We start from the raw sequence: 17,517 nt of genomic DNA, 5'->3' as shown, positions 1-17,517 counted from the left end.
GGAATGACTAGACCGCAGACAGCCTTGAACACTCCTCTGCCATTATACCATTAAATGTGCACACTGCTCATTCCATTCAGCGCTTCAGAGTAGAAAGTAAATAGCTGAAATGCTATGATGAACCAGTGTGTTACGTGCCAGTAGTATCAGAAAATTTATGAACCAGAGGAATGGCATGCTAAAGAAGAGAGAGATCAAACTCCCCATCTACTTCCCACCAATATTCAGGCAGGCTGTTTTACTCTGTGCGCAGCGGTAATCCCATGTATCGAAGAAGAGTGGCAACAGAAGACACAAAGCACATCACAACAAACAGTGGTCAATGTAATTTTGTTGATCAATTTTATGAGCTTTCTGTATTGTAGGTCTTCACATATAGTTTTGCTTCAACTCTGTGATATTAGGGCCTTTTATAAAATTATTTATAGCATAGACTGTAGTTCCTTATTCCCTGACTTGAAATACTGATTTTCATTAAATACTCTTTGCCCATTTTCTCATGACATGGCACTGATATGGATTTAGCAATAAAAATGTTGTAATCTAGCTATTGCCTTGTTCTGCGTTCGCTCGTGTTCCTTCATCAGTTGTTTGCCATTTATCCGTTGTTATTGTTCTTGCTCTTCAATTCTCTTGTTATTTCTGTGCAGCTGTTTTATAAAGACAGCGTATTATCATATGTCGTATGCAAGAAGGGAAAGACAATTCACAGTGAAGCTAGAGAAGTGATCAGGAATATTGTAAACCAATGTGATGAGGAAGCTACACACCTGGTAACAGAGAGTAACTTGTGGGCTACTAATTAACAAGGTTTATCTGTGTAACGATCTCAAACATCCGAAGGGAGTATTCATTGTATATCTCATTTTCATTTTTTCCTCAGTACGGTATTTTATGCCATTTATTTAGTCTCAAACTGTTCACTCAATTTCCTTCATCATTTATATGTTCGCATAGTCTTCAAAGCATTTATCTGAGCACCATATTGATAACCTTTATACTACCCTTTGAAGATTTATGACAGTGTGTGCAAAATTTATTATTCTAAGAGTTTGTGTGCATTGTAAAATGTTACTTACGAACTATGTTATTATACTGACAGATATCACACACTGAGACATATATTATTATATGTAATTCAGAATTAATTGTTTTGATGTGTGAGATGTAGAAGCTGGGAGGTTTTCCATAGTGGATATTTTGTGCATATAAATGAGCAGCATTTACTTAGTTACTTTTATTTTACATCGCAAATGGAAAATATCCCTGTGGCAATGGTCACTTACATTAGTATAATAATAAAGTTTCCATAATTACCCAACAATAACAACAACAAATAAACAAGACTACAACAAGCAGTTCCATGGAAAGGAAATATTACAAGAATTACTACTAGTTTAACATTCTAAATCCAGCATCATATACAATTTCACACCCAACTTAAGTATATCCAGTACTTAACACTGTGGCTTACAAAACTGTAGGTTGAGCTGCTTCTTCTTCTTCTTCATTGGGCCTCTAAATATTAGGTCCTAATCAGCGTCGACCTCGAAGATCTTTTGCTACCATGTTTTTCCTTCATTCCCACCTAGATATACCGGCTCCCTTCACAAAGCTGCAGGTTGTTCTTATTGGGTCTTCTTAGATTTTTTTCTCTCTCTTCACCTGGTACGCCTAGAGTGGAGAGTCTGATTCTACCCAGCGCCTCACATTCGAAAAGTATGTGTTCAGCTGCTTCCTCTGCTTCATTGCATTTTCTACATATGTTGTCTCTTATTACTCCAATTCTATGTAGGTGTTTTTTCAGGTGGCAGTGTTCTGTCAACAGTCTTACTACTCATATTTTCTCTGCTGAGTTTCAACAGTTCTTTAGTATGCTTCTTGTTTGGTCCTTTTATCAGTTCCTTTGCAAGTCTGCATCCTGGAGTATTTTTCCAGTTTTCCATTTGTTTCTTTTGTACCCCCATTTTCCTATGTAGTATCGGGCTTGTCCATAGGAAATCCCGCATGCAGGTTTTGAGCCTACAAAATGTGTTTCTGCCCCTTTCCTGGCCAGTTTATCTGCCTTTTCATTTCCTTCTAACCTGCATGCCCTGGTATCCATATTATTTTGACAATGTTTTACTTTGAGAGCTTCAGGAGAAGCGAGTGGCAATACCAGACAATGCTGGATATTATCCGGACTGCCTCTAGTGCCTTAATGGCTGCTTGGCTGTCCGTAAAAATAAAAATGTTCTTATTCCTATAGTTCATTTTCAGATTTTCTTCAAGACATGTTGTGATAGCTATCATTTCAGCTTGAAAGACTGTAGTGTGTCTGCCCAGGCTCATCTGGATTGATCTCTCAGATCATCCCCCATTGATCCCTCCTGTGCCATTCACAGTCTTTGAGCCATCAGTCCATCACACTATATCTTTTTCAGTATTCCAATTATTGATATACCAGTCTACTTTTTATTTATTATCTGGGTCTCAAACGGTTCTTCAAAGTTGTTCTTTGGTATGAAATGATCAGAAGCCATGTGTAGAACTTCCTCTGTTACTACTCCGTTAATTTTACAGTGTCCTAGATTTGGTCTTTGTGCATTCCAGCACTCTGATTGTGCCACTCTATATGAACTCATTCTAGCCTATCCTTTTATGAAATTGCATAGTGATGAGAGGTCTAGGAAAGATTTCAAGGTTTCTGTCTGCGTAGGTCTCATAGCCCCAGTTATGGCTATGCATGCCATTCTCTGTAGGCTATCCAATCCACTGCTGACTTTTCCTTGTCTTACTTTCTGCCACCAGATGATTGTAGCATAGGCCATCAATGGTCTAATGATCAGTGTATATATCCGCATTACCATTGATGGTCTTAGGCCCCATGTCCTCCCGATGGCTCTTTTACATGCATACAGCAAGTTCTTGGCCCGGGTTATGTTCCTTTCTATATGTGGATTCCAGGTTAGATTTTTATCTAACACTACACCTAGGTGCAGTGCCTGTTCTTCCATATATAATATATATATATATATATATATATATATATATAATCTTGTCCAAATAGCTTCAGTGATCTCTTTCCCTCTAATTTTCTCCCTCTTGTAAAAGAGACCAGAGTTATCTTGTTTGGGTTGACTGATAGTTATTCTTCCCGACGTGGATAACACTCATCACCTTACCTTGTACCACAATCACTAGATCATCTGCATATCTTTGTGTATAGAAACCCTGTTCATTGAGCATAGCTATGATTTTGTTCACGAGGTTCCTCAGCAGAGGCGAAAGAACTTCTCCCTAAGCACAGCTTCAGGTGGTCCTAACCGTCGGCGTTTCTTCAAACAGGGTTGCTTTTATCTTCCTTCTGTCTAAAATGGATTTAATCCATTTGACAACGGTTTTGCTCACCTTGCTCTTTTCCAATGCTTTGATCATAGTCATAGGTTGTATTGCTGAAGGCTCCTTCTATATCTTGAAATGCCGCCAGTGCAATTTCTTTATATTCTAGGCTTTCCTGTAGTTTACAAACCAACTGGTGGAGTGCTCCTTCAGTGGATCTGCCAGGTCTATATGCAAACTGATTTTCATGTAATGTTGAGTTCAGTTGCACTGTTCTTCTGATATATTTATCCAGAATTTTCTCCATTGCTTTCAGCATGAAGGAGGTTAAACATAATGGTCTGTATGCTTTGGCTTGGGCATTGTTTGCCCTTCCAGGTTTAGGTATGAATACTGCTTTAGCTTCAGACCATGATTTCGGTACGTACCCTAAAGTTAGACTAGCTCTGAAGAGGTTCATCAGGGCATTGATGAGCATCTCCCGTCCTTCCTGTAGGAATATTGGAAGTATCTCATCTGGCCCCTGAGCCTTTATAGGGTGAAATGTGTCGATTGCCCATTTTACATGGTTATGTTTTATTATTCTGTTGGCACAGTTCCAGTCTGCTCTTCGAGCTCCGGTCTCTGTTCCAACCGTTTCTTCTTCTGTCATCTCCTCAGCCTCAGGAAAGTGACATGCCATTAGCATCTCCAGCGTGTCCTTCCCCACCTGAGTTGAAACGACCCATCTGGTTTCTCCAGTGTCCCCGCCTGATTTATATGGCTTCCTTTAAGAACTTTCTGGAGCCTTGCTGTTTCAGTGTGTGATTCCACTTTCTCACAGAACAGTCTCCAAGATTTTCTTTTTGCTTTCCGTATCTCTAGGTTATACTCGGTGAGTTTCCTATGATATACATTCCACATACCATTTCTAGATTATATTCTATACAACATCCTAACCTCTCTTTTTTTTTTTTTTTTTTTCATTTTGGATAGTTTGTTGTTCCACCACCTTACTTTTTTGGTGTTTTTCTTTTCTTTGAGAGGACAGTTGTCATGGTATGAGTCTATAATGGCCTCTTCTAATAGTTCCACTGCCTCGTCCAATTCTTTCTGTCCTTTCATGTTAATTGGAATTTTTTGTACAGCCTTCCCTAGAACTTCTCTATATCTATCCTAGTTAGTTCTGTTTGGGTCTCTATACATCTCATTCCCTCATAGTCTCGCATGTATTGCAAATTGGATGTGCTGGGTGTCTGCCAATGATGGTTCCTCCAGCACCTTCCAGTCTTTAATAAAGTTTGCAATATGTGTAGTGCTTAGCATAATGTCTTTTACCTCCCTGCAATTTTTATTTATAAATGTAGGCTTGTTTCCTAGGTTTAGTATCATCAACTCAGTTCCAATATTAAACTCTAGTGAAGACTCGCCTTTTGCATTGCAGTTCGTGCTGCCCCATGCCATGTGGTGTGAATTTGCATCTGCTCCAAGGACTAGGTGTTCGCCTTTCCTCTTTGCGTTGCAAATTAGGTTCTCAACTTCTTCTGAGGGGGGTAGATTAGTTAAGTCATATGGGAGGTATGCAGAGCCTATGGTTATTTCTCTGGAACCTTCCCAATTTCCAAGTTTTATCTTGGTCGCCACTAAATCCTTTGAACAATGCTACTGCAACAGAAGCAGGCATATTCAACGTAGTATCGTACATTAGCTTACCTCCAGATTCCGCCAGTCCTGCTACTCTGCCCTTAACTACCCATGGCTCTTGTATAAGAGCCACATCGATAGCCTCGGACTTGAACTTCGTGATGGAATTGGCCTTAGCTGATTTTTTATGTTGTAGGTTGACCTGTAGAACTTTCAGTACCATCCTTGCCAATGCTAAGTTTTGTTTTTTCCTTAATTACTTGAAATTTGATCTGCCCAAGTCTAAGTTTGGCCTTAAGGACTCTCTTCTTGAGCTCTTCAAAATCTCTTTCATTAAGGGCCAAAACAATTGTCCTTCCAGTATGGTCAGTAGTTGTTGCATTCAGCACTCTCCACTCTTTCTTCGGAAGTTTGGTGCCATGCTGATGTATCTTGACAAGCAGGAGGAAACTTGGGGATAACCTTTGTAGTATTCAGCACCTTGGCTTCTGCCACCTCCAAATTCTCCCCTTTCCAAGGGTTGCAATTGGCCACTGTCTGTTCCAGCCAGCTTTTTAGTTTCTGGATTTGCACAGATCAGTACCAGTGCTCCACTTTCCAGGCTTGGAGACTCAAAGCCTGGAAGGCATCCGTCCGACAATGGTTTCATTTGCGCTATCACAGCAGATAAGAGTTCCTTCACGTCTTCCTCCTTCAGTTTCCCGTGTGGAAAGGTTTTAGGTATTATTGCTACCTTGATTGAAATTAGTCTTTTCGGAAAGGACATGACAGTCTCTTCTTTCTGTTTCTTTGCGGCCGGTTTTGTAGCCAAACTTGATGGCGTACTGTCCCCCGACCTTGGCCTTTTGGGCGTTGTCGGAGGAATAGCCTCTTGCCAATCCCTGTTCCTTGGCTTCTTCTCTGTCCAGGTTACAGCCACTATTTTGGTTTTCTTCCTCGCTCTTTTCCTTTCCTTGTAATATGTACTGTTGCGAGGTCTGTCGATATGAAATCTGTTGATATTCGATGCAGAAATCTTCAGTTCTGTCTCTACGGACGTTTCTGGTTTGTTTGTGGTAGCAGTCTGCTCTGGGCCTTTCTAAAATTTAGGGTGTGGGGTTATTCAATGTTGGAGAATTTTTTGCATATATACAGTACCTACTCTACTCATTATCAACTTAAGAGTTTTCACAGTTATTGAATCACTGTTTTATCAATCGGTCACTGCTGATCTGCATTTAGCGCAGTCGCCCAGGTGGTAGATTCCCTATCTGTTTTTTTTCCTAGCCTTTTCTTAAATGATCGCAAAGAAATTGGAAAATTATTGAACATTTCCCTTGGTAAGTTATTCCAATCTCTAACTCCCCTTCCTATAAACGAATATTTGCCCCAATTTGTCCTCTTGTATTCCAGCTTTATCTTCATGTTGTGATCTTTCCTACTTTTAAAGACACCACTCAAACTTATTAGTCTACTGATGTCCTCCCATGCCATCTCTCCACTGACAGCTCGGAACATACCACTTATGAACATTGAAATAAGAATAATAGTTACCACCTTTCCAATACTTAACTTTCCTTATATTTAGGAAATAAACATTGCAACAGGCGTCGTAAGATGGGACATGTTTCGCTTAACTGTCGTAAGCATCATCAGCCGAAAATAAATCTTAATCTAAAGTTAGATCAGGGCCCCGAACCTAGTGTCCTTAAAATATATGGTACCCTAAGAAACAACATTAACATTTTAGAAAACCAAATAGGCTTAAGACTAGTGTGGAAAAAAAAAAAACATAAAATATTAAAACATGGCTGAGAGAGAAACACACAATCGTGTTGAAACAGAGGATAAAAACAGAAAGTACAATACAGAGCTGGTAGTGAAATAATTAAAATCATTAGGGTATCATTGCTACCAGTCAGTCAATCAGAATGTTGATTTTCTAAATGTAAATGTTGTTTCTTAGGGTACCATATATTTTAAGGGCACTAGGTTCGGAGCCCTGACCTAACTCTAGGCTAAGATTTATTTTCAGCTGATTATGCTTACGACAGTTAAGCGAAACATGTCCCATCTTACAACGCCTGTTGTAATGTTTATTTCCTAAATATAAGGAAAGTTAAGTATTGGAAAGGTGGTGTTAACTATTATTCGTATTTTAATGTTCATAATCTGATGTCCAATATGGTCTACAATGAGATTTATTACTTGTAACATACCACTTAATCGAGCAGCTCGTCTCCTTTCTCCCAAGTCTTCCTAGCCCAAATTTTGCAACATTTTTGTAACGCTTCTCTTTTGTCGGAAATCACTCAGAACAAATCGAGCTGTTTTTCTTTGGATTTCTTCCAGTTCTTGAATCAAGTAATCCTGGTTAGGGTCCCATACACTGGTTGGGGTCTTACCAGAGACTTATATGCCCTCTCCTTTACATCCTTACAACAACCCCTAAATACCCTCCTAACCATGTGCAGAGATCTGTACCCTTTATTAACAATCATATTTGTGATTACCCCAATGAAGGTCTTTTCTTATATTAACACCTAGGTACTTACAATGATCCCCAAAAGGAACTTTCACCCCATCAACACAGTAATTAAAACTGAGAGGACTTTTCCTATTTGTGAAATTCACAACCTGACTTTTAACCCTGTTTATCATCATACCATTGCCCACCGTCCATCTCACAACACTATCGAGGTCACCCTGCAGCTGTTCACAATCTTGTAACTTATTTATTACTCTGTACAGAATAACATCATCTGGAAACAGCCTTATCTCTGATTCCACTTCTTTACACATCATTGATATATATAAGAAAACATAAAGGTCCAATAATACAACCTTTAGGAATTAAAGTTTGATGAAAGGTAATTGGGTACACCTGAGTTTAGAATTCTATAGAGAATGGACAACCGGAAGAGACTGCGACATTCGTGCACACGAAGCCATGACGACTACATGTGTCGAATTGTATGATGGCAGGAATTTCTCAATACCTCCCCATGAGGACAGGCACCCAGGACATGGGCAAGAGTTTCGTGCTCTCTGTGGCAACGCCGACAGAGGGTGTTGTCGTGGGATCTTCCCAGTACGGAGCGAACGGCGTACACATTAGCTGCCATCTTGATGGCCTCTCTCCATTCCCCACAGGATAAGCCTTGGTGATCTCTTATCCATTTGTTCCCTGGCGTGTATTCCTGGAAGAGTCCAACGCCCTTTCCTTTGTGCGGCAGCTTCGTCCATGACTGAACTTTTCTGTCCCGTGGTATCTGTCGGACCTTTCTTACATTGGGAAGATGGCTGTTTTTGGGCATAACTTGATCATTCATATCTATGCCTAGATCTTGCAAACAAATTGTACATTCTTGCTCAAAGTTCCTAGTTGCATTAATGTAGCCGTTATTTGCAAGCGTTAATTTATTACAGAGGTTAATATGCTGTAGTTTGGCTTCCCAAGTGGCGCGAAACAAACCGAGACCTTTATACTTCCTTTCGGTGTATACCATGTGAACCGCAATGTCTGCTGGTAGTTGTAGTAATTCTTTAGATCAACTCTTTAATATTTTATCCACAAGTGATAGAAAAGTTTGAGGGATCTTGTTTAGTGGAGTAACTTGGAGTGGGTGAATAAGGGTAGGTGATATTGAACTATTTAAAATTGAAAATTTGTAGTCTGATTGCAGCAGTGTTGAACTAACAAGGGTGTCAATCTTGTTTCACGTCTTGTGAAGTATGGCTTCTGGATCCAGTTTAAGTTCATTAATGAAATTCACGCCTAGGTAACTAATCGCACTTCCGTTGCACTGTGATTTAATTTCACAGTCGTCATTTATATTTTCCTCCGTTAGCTGACCTTTCTTGATAGAGAGACAAGGTGATATTGAAGCGCTGATGTCCAGGCCAAGTTCCTTAAATCTTTCTATGGCGATCCTGGCTAGTTCGGCAGCAGATTTGGTGTTTTTCCCAAATATTACTGTATCGTCGGCGAAACACATTATGGTGAGGTTAGGCTGCTCGTTTGCAATTGAGTAACTGTAATTCCCTTCCAAAGAATCTTCAGATAGTTCTTCCACATTATGATTGGTAGCAATGTTAAATAATGCCGGTGACAAAGGGGAGCCTTGAAGCACACCGCGATTGATTTTGATGCGTTTTGTTCCCTGTTTTCTGGTCTGTATCTGTGTTACGTTTCCGCCTTGTCGTGCAACTAGCAGCCTCGTCAGTTTTTCGGGCACTGCGACAGACTCCAATGTGTTCTGGAGGTACGCATGTCCGATGTTATCAAAAGCTTTTTGTACGTCCAGAAATATAATGCATGCATCGTTCTTTTCTTGCCTGGTGTGCTGTAAAACGGCTTCCAAAATTGAGGTGTTTATGTAAGTACCGGGTGTATTGGTGAAACCCCTTTGTCATGAAACACAATGTAGTTCCGAAGCTGTTTATCAAGAACTTTCTCAATGACTCTTCTAATAACTCAGCATATAGTAATTGGACGCCAGTTGCTGGGATCATTTACATCACCTCCTTTATGAACCAGAATTGTACAGGCTTGGGTGGTGTAGGTTCCACGTTATGCAGTAGAAAGGCTGGTTTAAGTCTGTCGATTGTGTCTGGCTGCTGACCATGGGGCGTTTCTAGAGTGAAGTTCTTTTCAGAATATTTGATTACAAGATACGGTCCATTGTAAATTGGTTGGAGAGGTTTTCTAACTGCATTTTGTCTGATGAATACATGAGAAGTTGTCATAAGTTCTGGGTGGATAAAGATAAATTTTGCAGAGTGATGTGGAATGTAACGTTTGAGTTGCTGTTCGTTAATGAGAAAATTGAGAGAATGTTAAACAAACCTTCAGATTCAAAACAAATGGGGAGAACATGTTTTTGTAACAAATGTATAAATAATATGGTCAATAGCAGTTGTTAACTTCTTAGAAATAAGACTGAAGTAACCAATCGCTTAATTTTAATATTCGATACTGAAATTAAGAATGTGATACTTCTCAGGATACAGCAGTGTGCATCACTGATTTTAGAGGTTACTTTGTATATTCTCGTATCTGGTTAAATTTGAGAAATGCTATTCCTCTTAACTTTGTAGCAAAAACATTATAATTGCTCTACTGTGGCTTGAAATATGTTTTCATTATACACATACCATTAGGTTAGGTGATTCTGTTTGAGGAAGAAAACTGAATCTTTTGCCACAGAAGCCTCTGGAGTGGTACTGTTACAATTTTTAAGAATGAAATTGAAGATGTGCATTAACAAAGTAGTGGAATTATAAAAATAACTAACAAGAATGCTGTGGTGTGGAAATTGTCTGCAAAAATGTTGTTTGAACTCGCAAATTTTAATGTGTGTGTGTTTTTGTTTTATTTTTTTCTCTCCCAGTGTTTATGAAAAATTGGATATCACGACGACGATCTGTAATTGTGGGTAAATATTTCACCGTTATGGATTCTTGCTATTACTTCTAATGTATGTTTGTGCTTTTTGTTCTATGCCTCTATTAGACATCTTTCTACCTATATTCAAAATAATGTATTAACTTACTTTTATAGACAGTAGTTGACAAGAGCTTTTATCACCTGTTAGAATTATGTTTGATGTACACATGATTTTTACACTTCTCTTCAACCAGTTTGATGTCTGTGCAGAGGATTTCCGGGGTTTTTTGGAGAAAGACTTGATTGAGATGTCGAGCCTGATATCACTTGAGCAAGCGGGTCGTCTAAACTGGTGGGCAGATTCTGGAGCATGCCAGCGTCTTTGGCCTTTGGCAACTACAGGGGATGGCAACTGTTTACTGCATGCAGCATCTTTAGGTAGAAATCAACAAATTTATTTTTGCTTCATCTAGATAGGTACAATATTGATGTTTGTAATTGGATACTTAATCAGTAGAAAGGTGCAAAGTGCTGAAAAATATAACAGTAAGTTATTGTGTCTCTGATAAACATTTTAATGTGTTTTTCTAGAATTAAATCAAATAAATTACAACTTTCGATTGCTTTTAACAATAAATTGATGATAAAGTTAAAATTACCACTCAGAAAAGAAGAAAAATCACAATTTGTGAAAGATGCCAAGTACTGCAAACATTTCATCTGTGTTATTATATTCATTATTCACAGATCTGCAGGTTTTTTTTTTTTTTGACAAAGTAGGGAATCGTAGCCTTTAAATTGCTCTTCTTTTTTAATGACATAGCGAAGCTAACTTCAAATCTTGCAGACTGTATGTCTTTTTAGATATTTTTAGATATTTTATTCTTCCACCATCAAGTACAGAAAATGTACACTAGGCCTAGGTATTGTCAGTATTAATAAAAATAATCTATATACAATATCTTAGTCATAATGCCTGAGTCGTCAGAAAAATTATTTTAGCTACCTATATTGGGTCAGTTTTTGTAATACCACATTCTAGATACTCTTCTACACTATAAAATGCCTTTTTCCTTAAAAATTGTGACAGTACGCTGTTAAATGCACTATTGTCTAATGTTCGAATAGGTAGTGGAAGCTGTTGATAACAGTGGCTGTTTGTGCTTTTACTAAGCCTGGAGTAAGGAGTATCCAGATCATTCTTGTATCTTGTGTCATGCATGTGAACTGTAGATCTTTCTTTAAATTTGGAAAGATTCTCTTTCACATGCATAATATTTGGAAGAATATATAAACAGGGAACTGTCATAATTTTTAGGCCCACAAAGGAAGTTTTACAGGAGTCTCTAAATTCTAATCCAGCAATTAGACGGACTGCCTTTTTCTGCCATATAAATACATTATTTGATGTAGGACAATTGCCCCATCACCTGATCCCATACAGTATATGAGGGTGAAAGAAAGCATGATAGGATGCAAGTAGCATATCCCGACTGATGCAGGCTTTTAGTTTCCGCAACAGATACCACACCCTGGCTAATCTCTTACAGAGTTGGATGTATGTATTTCCCAGGTAAGTCGTGTATCTACATGTAGGCCTAATCATTTAACAGAATTATGGCAGCCAGTATTTACAGTGTGATCCAAGGTAAATAGGATGTTTTCTGTTTTAGTGACATTAATAGTTAATTTATTGTGATTGATGAAACCAGTTTTCAGCAATTTTTTACAGATGTGTTGACTTGGTTTTGTAGTGATGTGATATCAGCATTACTGTTTAGGAAAGTTGTGTCATCAGCATATAGAAATGATGTGCAGGGAACATTACATGCTAGGTCATTGATATAGACCAAAAACAGGAAAGGTCCCAAAACAGACCCTTGTGACACCTTCTTTAACTTTTTCCATACCAGATTTTTTTATCACTTATTACCACCATCTGTTTCCTTTGATGAAGATAGGATGCCATTAATTTCAGTTCATGACCCCTTACTCCATAATAACCGAGCTTATGAATTAAGATTTCATGCGAGATAGAATCAAAAGCTTTTGTCAGGTCAATTAATGTAGCACCTGTGACTGTTTTATTCTCAAAATTATTTTGTATGTCTTTGATGACACATTCAACTGCTTTTATCATTGAATGACCCTTTCTAAATCCAAACTGTTTGTTGGAAAGCAAATTATTTTTGAAAAAGTACTCTTCGAGTTGTATAAATATACAGGATTCAATAATTTTGCTCAGAATGGGTACTATTGTTATAGGGCGGTAATTTGATGGGCACATTCTATCCCCCTTTTTAAAGATAGGTATCACTTTAGACATCTTTAAACACTCAGGAAAAACTCATTGTCTAAGCATTAAATTTATTAAAAATGTCAATGGCATTAATATCGTGTCAATAACTGCTTTGATTGTTTTGTTGGAGAGACCATAAATGTCTTGGGTACTAGATGAATTCAAATTTGTGACAATACTTCTGACTGTTTGCAGATTTACTTCCACCCACCTAAAATCATTATTCAATACATCTGATGAAGATGAAAGTTATACAACCAGTCTAAGAAATTATGTTTACTTGCATCCCCATTTGAGAAATGCTATTATCCTGACCACATGTGCTTTCATGTGGATTGATAAAATACCTATTACACTGATCAGGTTCTAGAGGAATCACATCTTTATTATTTAAAGTATGACTAGCACTTCTTATGATAGACCATGCCGCTTTGCATTTATTGTTCGCACTTTGGATATACCTGTCACTTGCTGCAAGTTTAGCCTCATGTATATGTTTTTTATATAATTTCCTGTAGTTTTTTAATATTTCTTTATCTTCTAAATTATTATTTAGTTTATACTTATTATAATAAGCTAACATAATGCTACACATTTTATCCAAATTAGGCGTAAACCAGTTTTTAACTCTATTTCTTGGTTTAGAGCTGTTGGCCTTAATAGTTACAACTTTTTCAGGGAAGGCTGAATTAAAATATATAATTATCGTGTTAATGAAATAAGAAAATGCAAAGTTGACATCACTCATGGCATAAAGTCTAGTCCAGTCTGTTCTTGTTAATTTGTCTTAGAATTTATTAACCCCTTTAATTGATATGACACGTCTGATACATTTTAATTCTTTCGATGACTTGATAACTCTTCTCTTACAGTTAACTTTAAATTCAACCCAAATACCACCATGGTCTGACAATACATATTGTCCTAGAAATGAACATTTGTAAAATGATTTGTGTACATTGGTTACAACATTATCTAGGCATGCATTATTTCTTGTGGGTTCACCATGTGTACAATATAAGTCATGCGATCTTAACATATTAAGGAAGTTTTGAGTATTTTGTGATACCTCTAAGATATTTACATTGAAGTCACCAGCTATAGCAATCTTTTGATCATATTTACAAGTTAAATAAGAAATCAACTCTCTAACTGTGATATAAATAATTTTACGTTGGTGTTAGGGGCACGATATACAGATACTACAACAAAATCATATTCACACAGTCTAATAGCTACTGATTCACATAGGTTATTAATGCAAAAGGAAGAAATATCTATTACTTCAAATTTAAGTGATTTCTTAACATATATTGCAGCTCCACCATGTGTTAGTGGGAACTCTCTAGTAAAAAATACTTCCTAATTCAAAATCATGAGGTATATATGAGGCGTATAGTTTCAAACATGGCCAAGTCCGTTGAGCTGTTTTTTCAGGAGAGGCAAAAAACTTGTTTAGGGTATTAATTCATATATATTCAGACACTTTAACCTTCATGTTACTTAGCAGAGGCTTCTGAATCATTACCATACAAATTTTACAGTCTAAATATATTACATGAATTGAAAAATGTATTTAAACTTTGGACTTGACCATGTTTGAAACTAACTGTGGGACTTGGCCGATTTTAAAACTTACGTAAGAGGACTTGAAACTTAGATTAGAAAATTTGGCCTACTACCTAAAGAAAAAAGAAATCTAGATTAGGCCTATTTTCCAACTGTGTTCATCTTGACTTAATTTAGAAAAAATATGATTAAAAACGATATAAGATTTAGTGAAAAATCTTTAAAGATTATTTTAAACATTATGTTTGTGTAAAATTACCCAACATTGTAACCAATGTAGAGGCTAATTAATATTTAAATAGTGTATATTTTGCAAATATGTGGATTCATGTAGCTACTTCAATGTATGTTCTTCATATTATACCTATTCAATACCATCGCGCCTTCGAAACATATCACCGAGCCTTGATTAAATCACCACTAACAACACGTTGTTGATTGTACTCATCTCAGCTGTTTTTCCCTCGTGCGCTTCCTGGTGGAAAGATCACGTGGCCGCTTTCTGGTATGGCGTTTATTAATTTCCTCCATTTTATTGCACAGCAAATATGAATACTATTAATAACGACCAATTAATTATGTATATATTTATTATTTATAAAATATTTATTAAAATACACGCAAACAAAACCACCACATGTGACTCAAACAAACGTCAGGCCGCCATATTACTGGAAAAAACACGTGACTGAATAGTGCAGGATTATTGGCCCGTGCGGGTTAACAGGGACTTGGCAGACTTTGATATGAAACCTCATTCTTTGCTGCAATTTTTGTGATCTGGCCGGATCTGAAACCCACTTTCGTTCCCGTTGTATTCATCTTGTAAAGAGGAATCCATGTAAGTCAAAACATCAGAAAGTGAAAAAGATGGACTTGGTCGTGTTTGAAACTATACTCCTCATATAGATTGGTCTCATCTCTAGTCAGCCAGTGCTCATTTACACACAAAATATCAGTAGGCCTTTTATTGAGTATTACATCTAATTCATCCAGTTTATTTCTAATTGACTGTAAGTTAATGTGAAAAATAACTATGTTGATCATGATTGTTTCTACAGGTTCATTGATTTTAGTGAACTGATGAGAACCTAACCTAGCCTGTCTACCTTGCACATTAATACTATTCCCCAACACGGTTTTAAAAGTACCTAACCTGTCTAGACTACCATAAGCATTAATATCATTCCTTGACTCTAACACAACAGACCGACCTACATCGGTCCCTTTCTCTAGTTTTTAGAGGAATGGGAAAAGTTTTACACTCCACATTTGTAATTGCATTAGCAAACTAATATACTATTTACAACATACCTATTTAGGTACAGACCATGCCAGGTATAAAATCTTCTTCCTAAATTACTTATATCTACATATTTTACATTCTTCAAGTGCCTACATATTTTCAAATCATTAACCTTGTTTACCTCCTTGTTAACACAAGACCATGCCGGAAGATCGTGTATATGAGGAACCGAAAATACCACAACATTGGTGTGATGCAACTCCTGGAGTCTTGATCTGAGGGAAGAGATCATTTTTCTTGCATTATTTCTTCCCACATCGTTAGTCCCTGCTAGATAAACAGCAACCCCCGTAGCTCCTAAATGTTTACAGTATGTTTTACTTTCTGAGGTTATGCCATTAAAATTTGCACCAGGCTTAATCACAGCAGAAACATCATGCTTACTGTTAATGAGTTTGCTTTCTTGTTTTTCTTCAGTTCTTTTACCTTATGGCTAGATGGCCAGTCTCGGTTTCACTTTATGATTGTTTCATGTAGACACGTGCTTTTCAAAGTTTAAATATCCTAGAAATTTGCACCACTCATAGTAACTACATTGAACAATTTTACTAACTTCTTCCATTATTTTATGGAAATCACTGACCGGTGCTCTGTACTTTCTAATAACTCATCTGCCACCAGAAAAAGAAAGAGAAACACCAGTCAAAACAAATAAATGGCAGGCACCTTTCATATGTAAGAGCTTGGGGATCTAACACAACTCCCATCTTTTGGTAGTCTTAAGAAATATTTGCAGACCTCGATGGCTCATTGTACTGTTCTAGTGAAAAATGTAGTTTTTTAAAAATAATTTGCACTTTACACCTTTCTACTTACAAATATACTTACATACAAATTGATTAAAGGTTCAAGACCTGGTATACACAACTCAATATTAGAGGAAAGAGTATCTTAATCAACATCGCTTTCAGTACTCAAGATGCATTGTCTAATCATCGTGTAATGTTTGTCTGGGTACCAGCCATTTTGTAGTTTTAATTGAGATATATACTAAATGGGAATGAGGTAAGAATCTGTTCACAATTTCTGATCAAATTAATTCAATTCAATTTTATATTCCTTGAACCATTATAAAGGCAACCTTTTTTTTTTTTTTTTTGACTGCTTCCTAAGGACTTCAAAATAATTTGTTTTTTAGGTCTCTGTACCTATTCCATGGATACTTCATTGATTGGCATTTTAATTGGACATTTCATTAACACTCAGATTACTTCTAAGAACTGTTATTCCTCAACAATGAAACTGTTCTAATATTCCTCCGATATGTGTTCTGGGCTAGTTTGTATTTCGCACACAGGTTTGTTGTTGAACTGTGCGCCAACTTGGCTGTGGCTTCTCCAAGCGATCGATCTTACCTCGCCCAGTACATGGTTTTGTGTCCTAACAATGGTTTACAGGGCAGTTCACTGGATTGATATGGGCTGGTGGCCTGAAAAGAAGTGTTTTATTTTTCTGGGCATATAATAACTTTATTTACATTTTGTATTTAATTCTGTACTGATGCATTTTAAGCCCAGCAACACATTCTGCCTTTTATTTTTATTTTTTTAAATATACTGTACCTTGGACATGTATCTAGTCTATTTTCTTCTTCTGGGTTTCCGCCTTGAGCATTCTTATAAAGTATATTGTTCAGTGAAATACCAACTATATGATAAGGACATAGGTTGTTCAAAGGGAATCGTCTTCGATGCTGGTAAGCGTAAGTGACAATCCGAAATGGCTGGGGGTAATGTACATCTTTAATACAGAGTATGGATGACTTGTTATTGCCTACTTTAAATTCAGTATATATGTTTTGAATAAGATGCAAAAGTTTCTGAAAGTTTTCATGTTCCTTAAGGTATTTAACAAGATTTTTATTACCTATTAAGGTGCTGAAATTATATTTATTATCTCTTATCATTAAAGGTAGCTGGTAGTCATTAACTTGCATTGTTCTCAACTTAAGTAAACTTTGGGTCGTAGTTCTGTTTTAAAGGGTCTCTGGTTCATAGTTCTGCATCATCATCTTCTGCCTTCGAAGTATTG

At 37.1% G+C, this 17,517-nt stretch overlaps 1 protein-coding gene across 1 annotated transcript in view; it reads left to right on the top strand.

Moving 5' to 3' along the window:
• LOC136858346 (OTU domain-containing protein 7B) overlaps positions 1–17,517 on the top strand; it is a gene marked incomplete at its 5' end in the record, with an annotated part of 300,853 nt that overhangs the window by 129,224 nt on the left and 154,112 nt on the right. Inside the window, one exon of the mRNA XM_067137821.2 lies at positions 10,583–10,750. Coding sequence (XP_066993922.2) covers positions 10,583–10,750 — 168 coding nt within the window. The remainder of the gene's footprint in view (positions 1–10,582; positions 10,751–17,517) is intronic.

Source organism: Anabrus simplex, chromosome 1, assembly GCF_040414725.1.
Source record: "Anabrus simplex isolate iqAnaSimp1 chromosome 1, ASM4041472v1, whole genome shotgun sequence".
Lineage (NCBI taxonomy): Eukaryota > Metazoa > Arthropoda > Insecta > Orthoptera > Tettigoniidae > Anabrus > Anabrus simplex.
The sequence above is the reverse complement of the archived record's forward strand: the minus strand, read 5'-3'. Positions and strand labels throughout refer to the sequence as shown.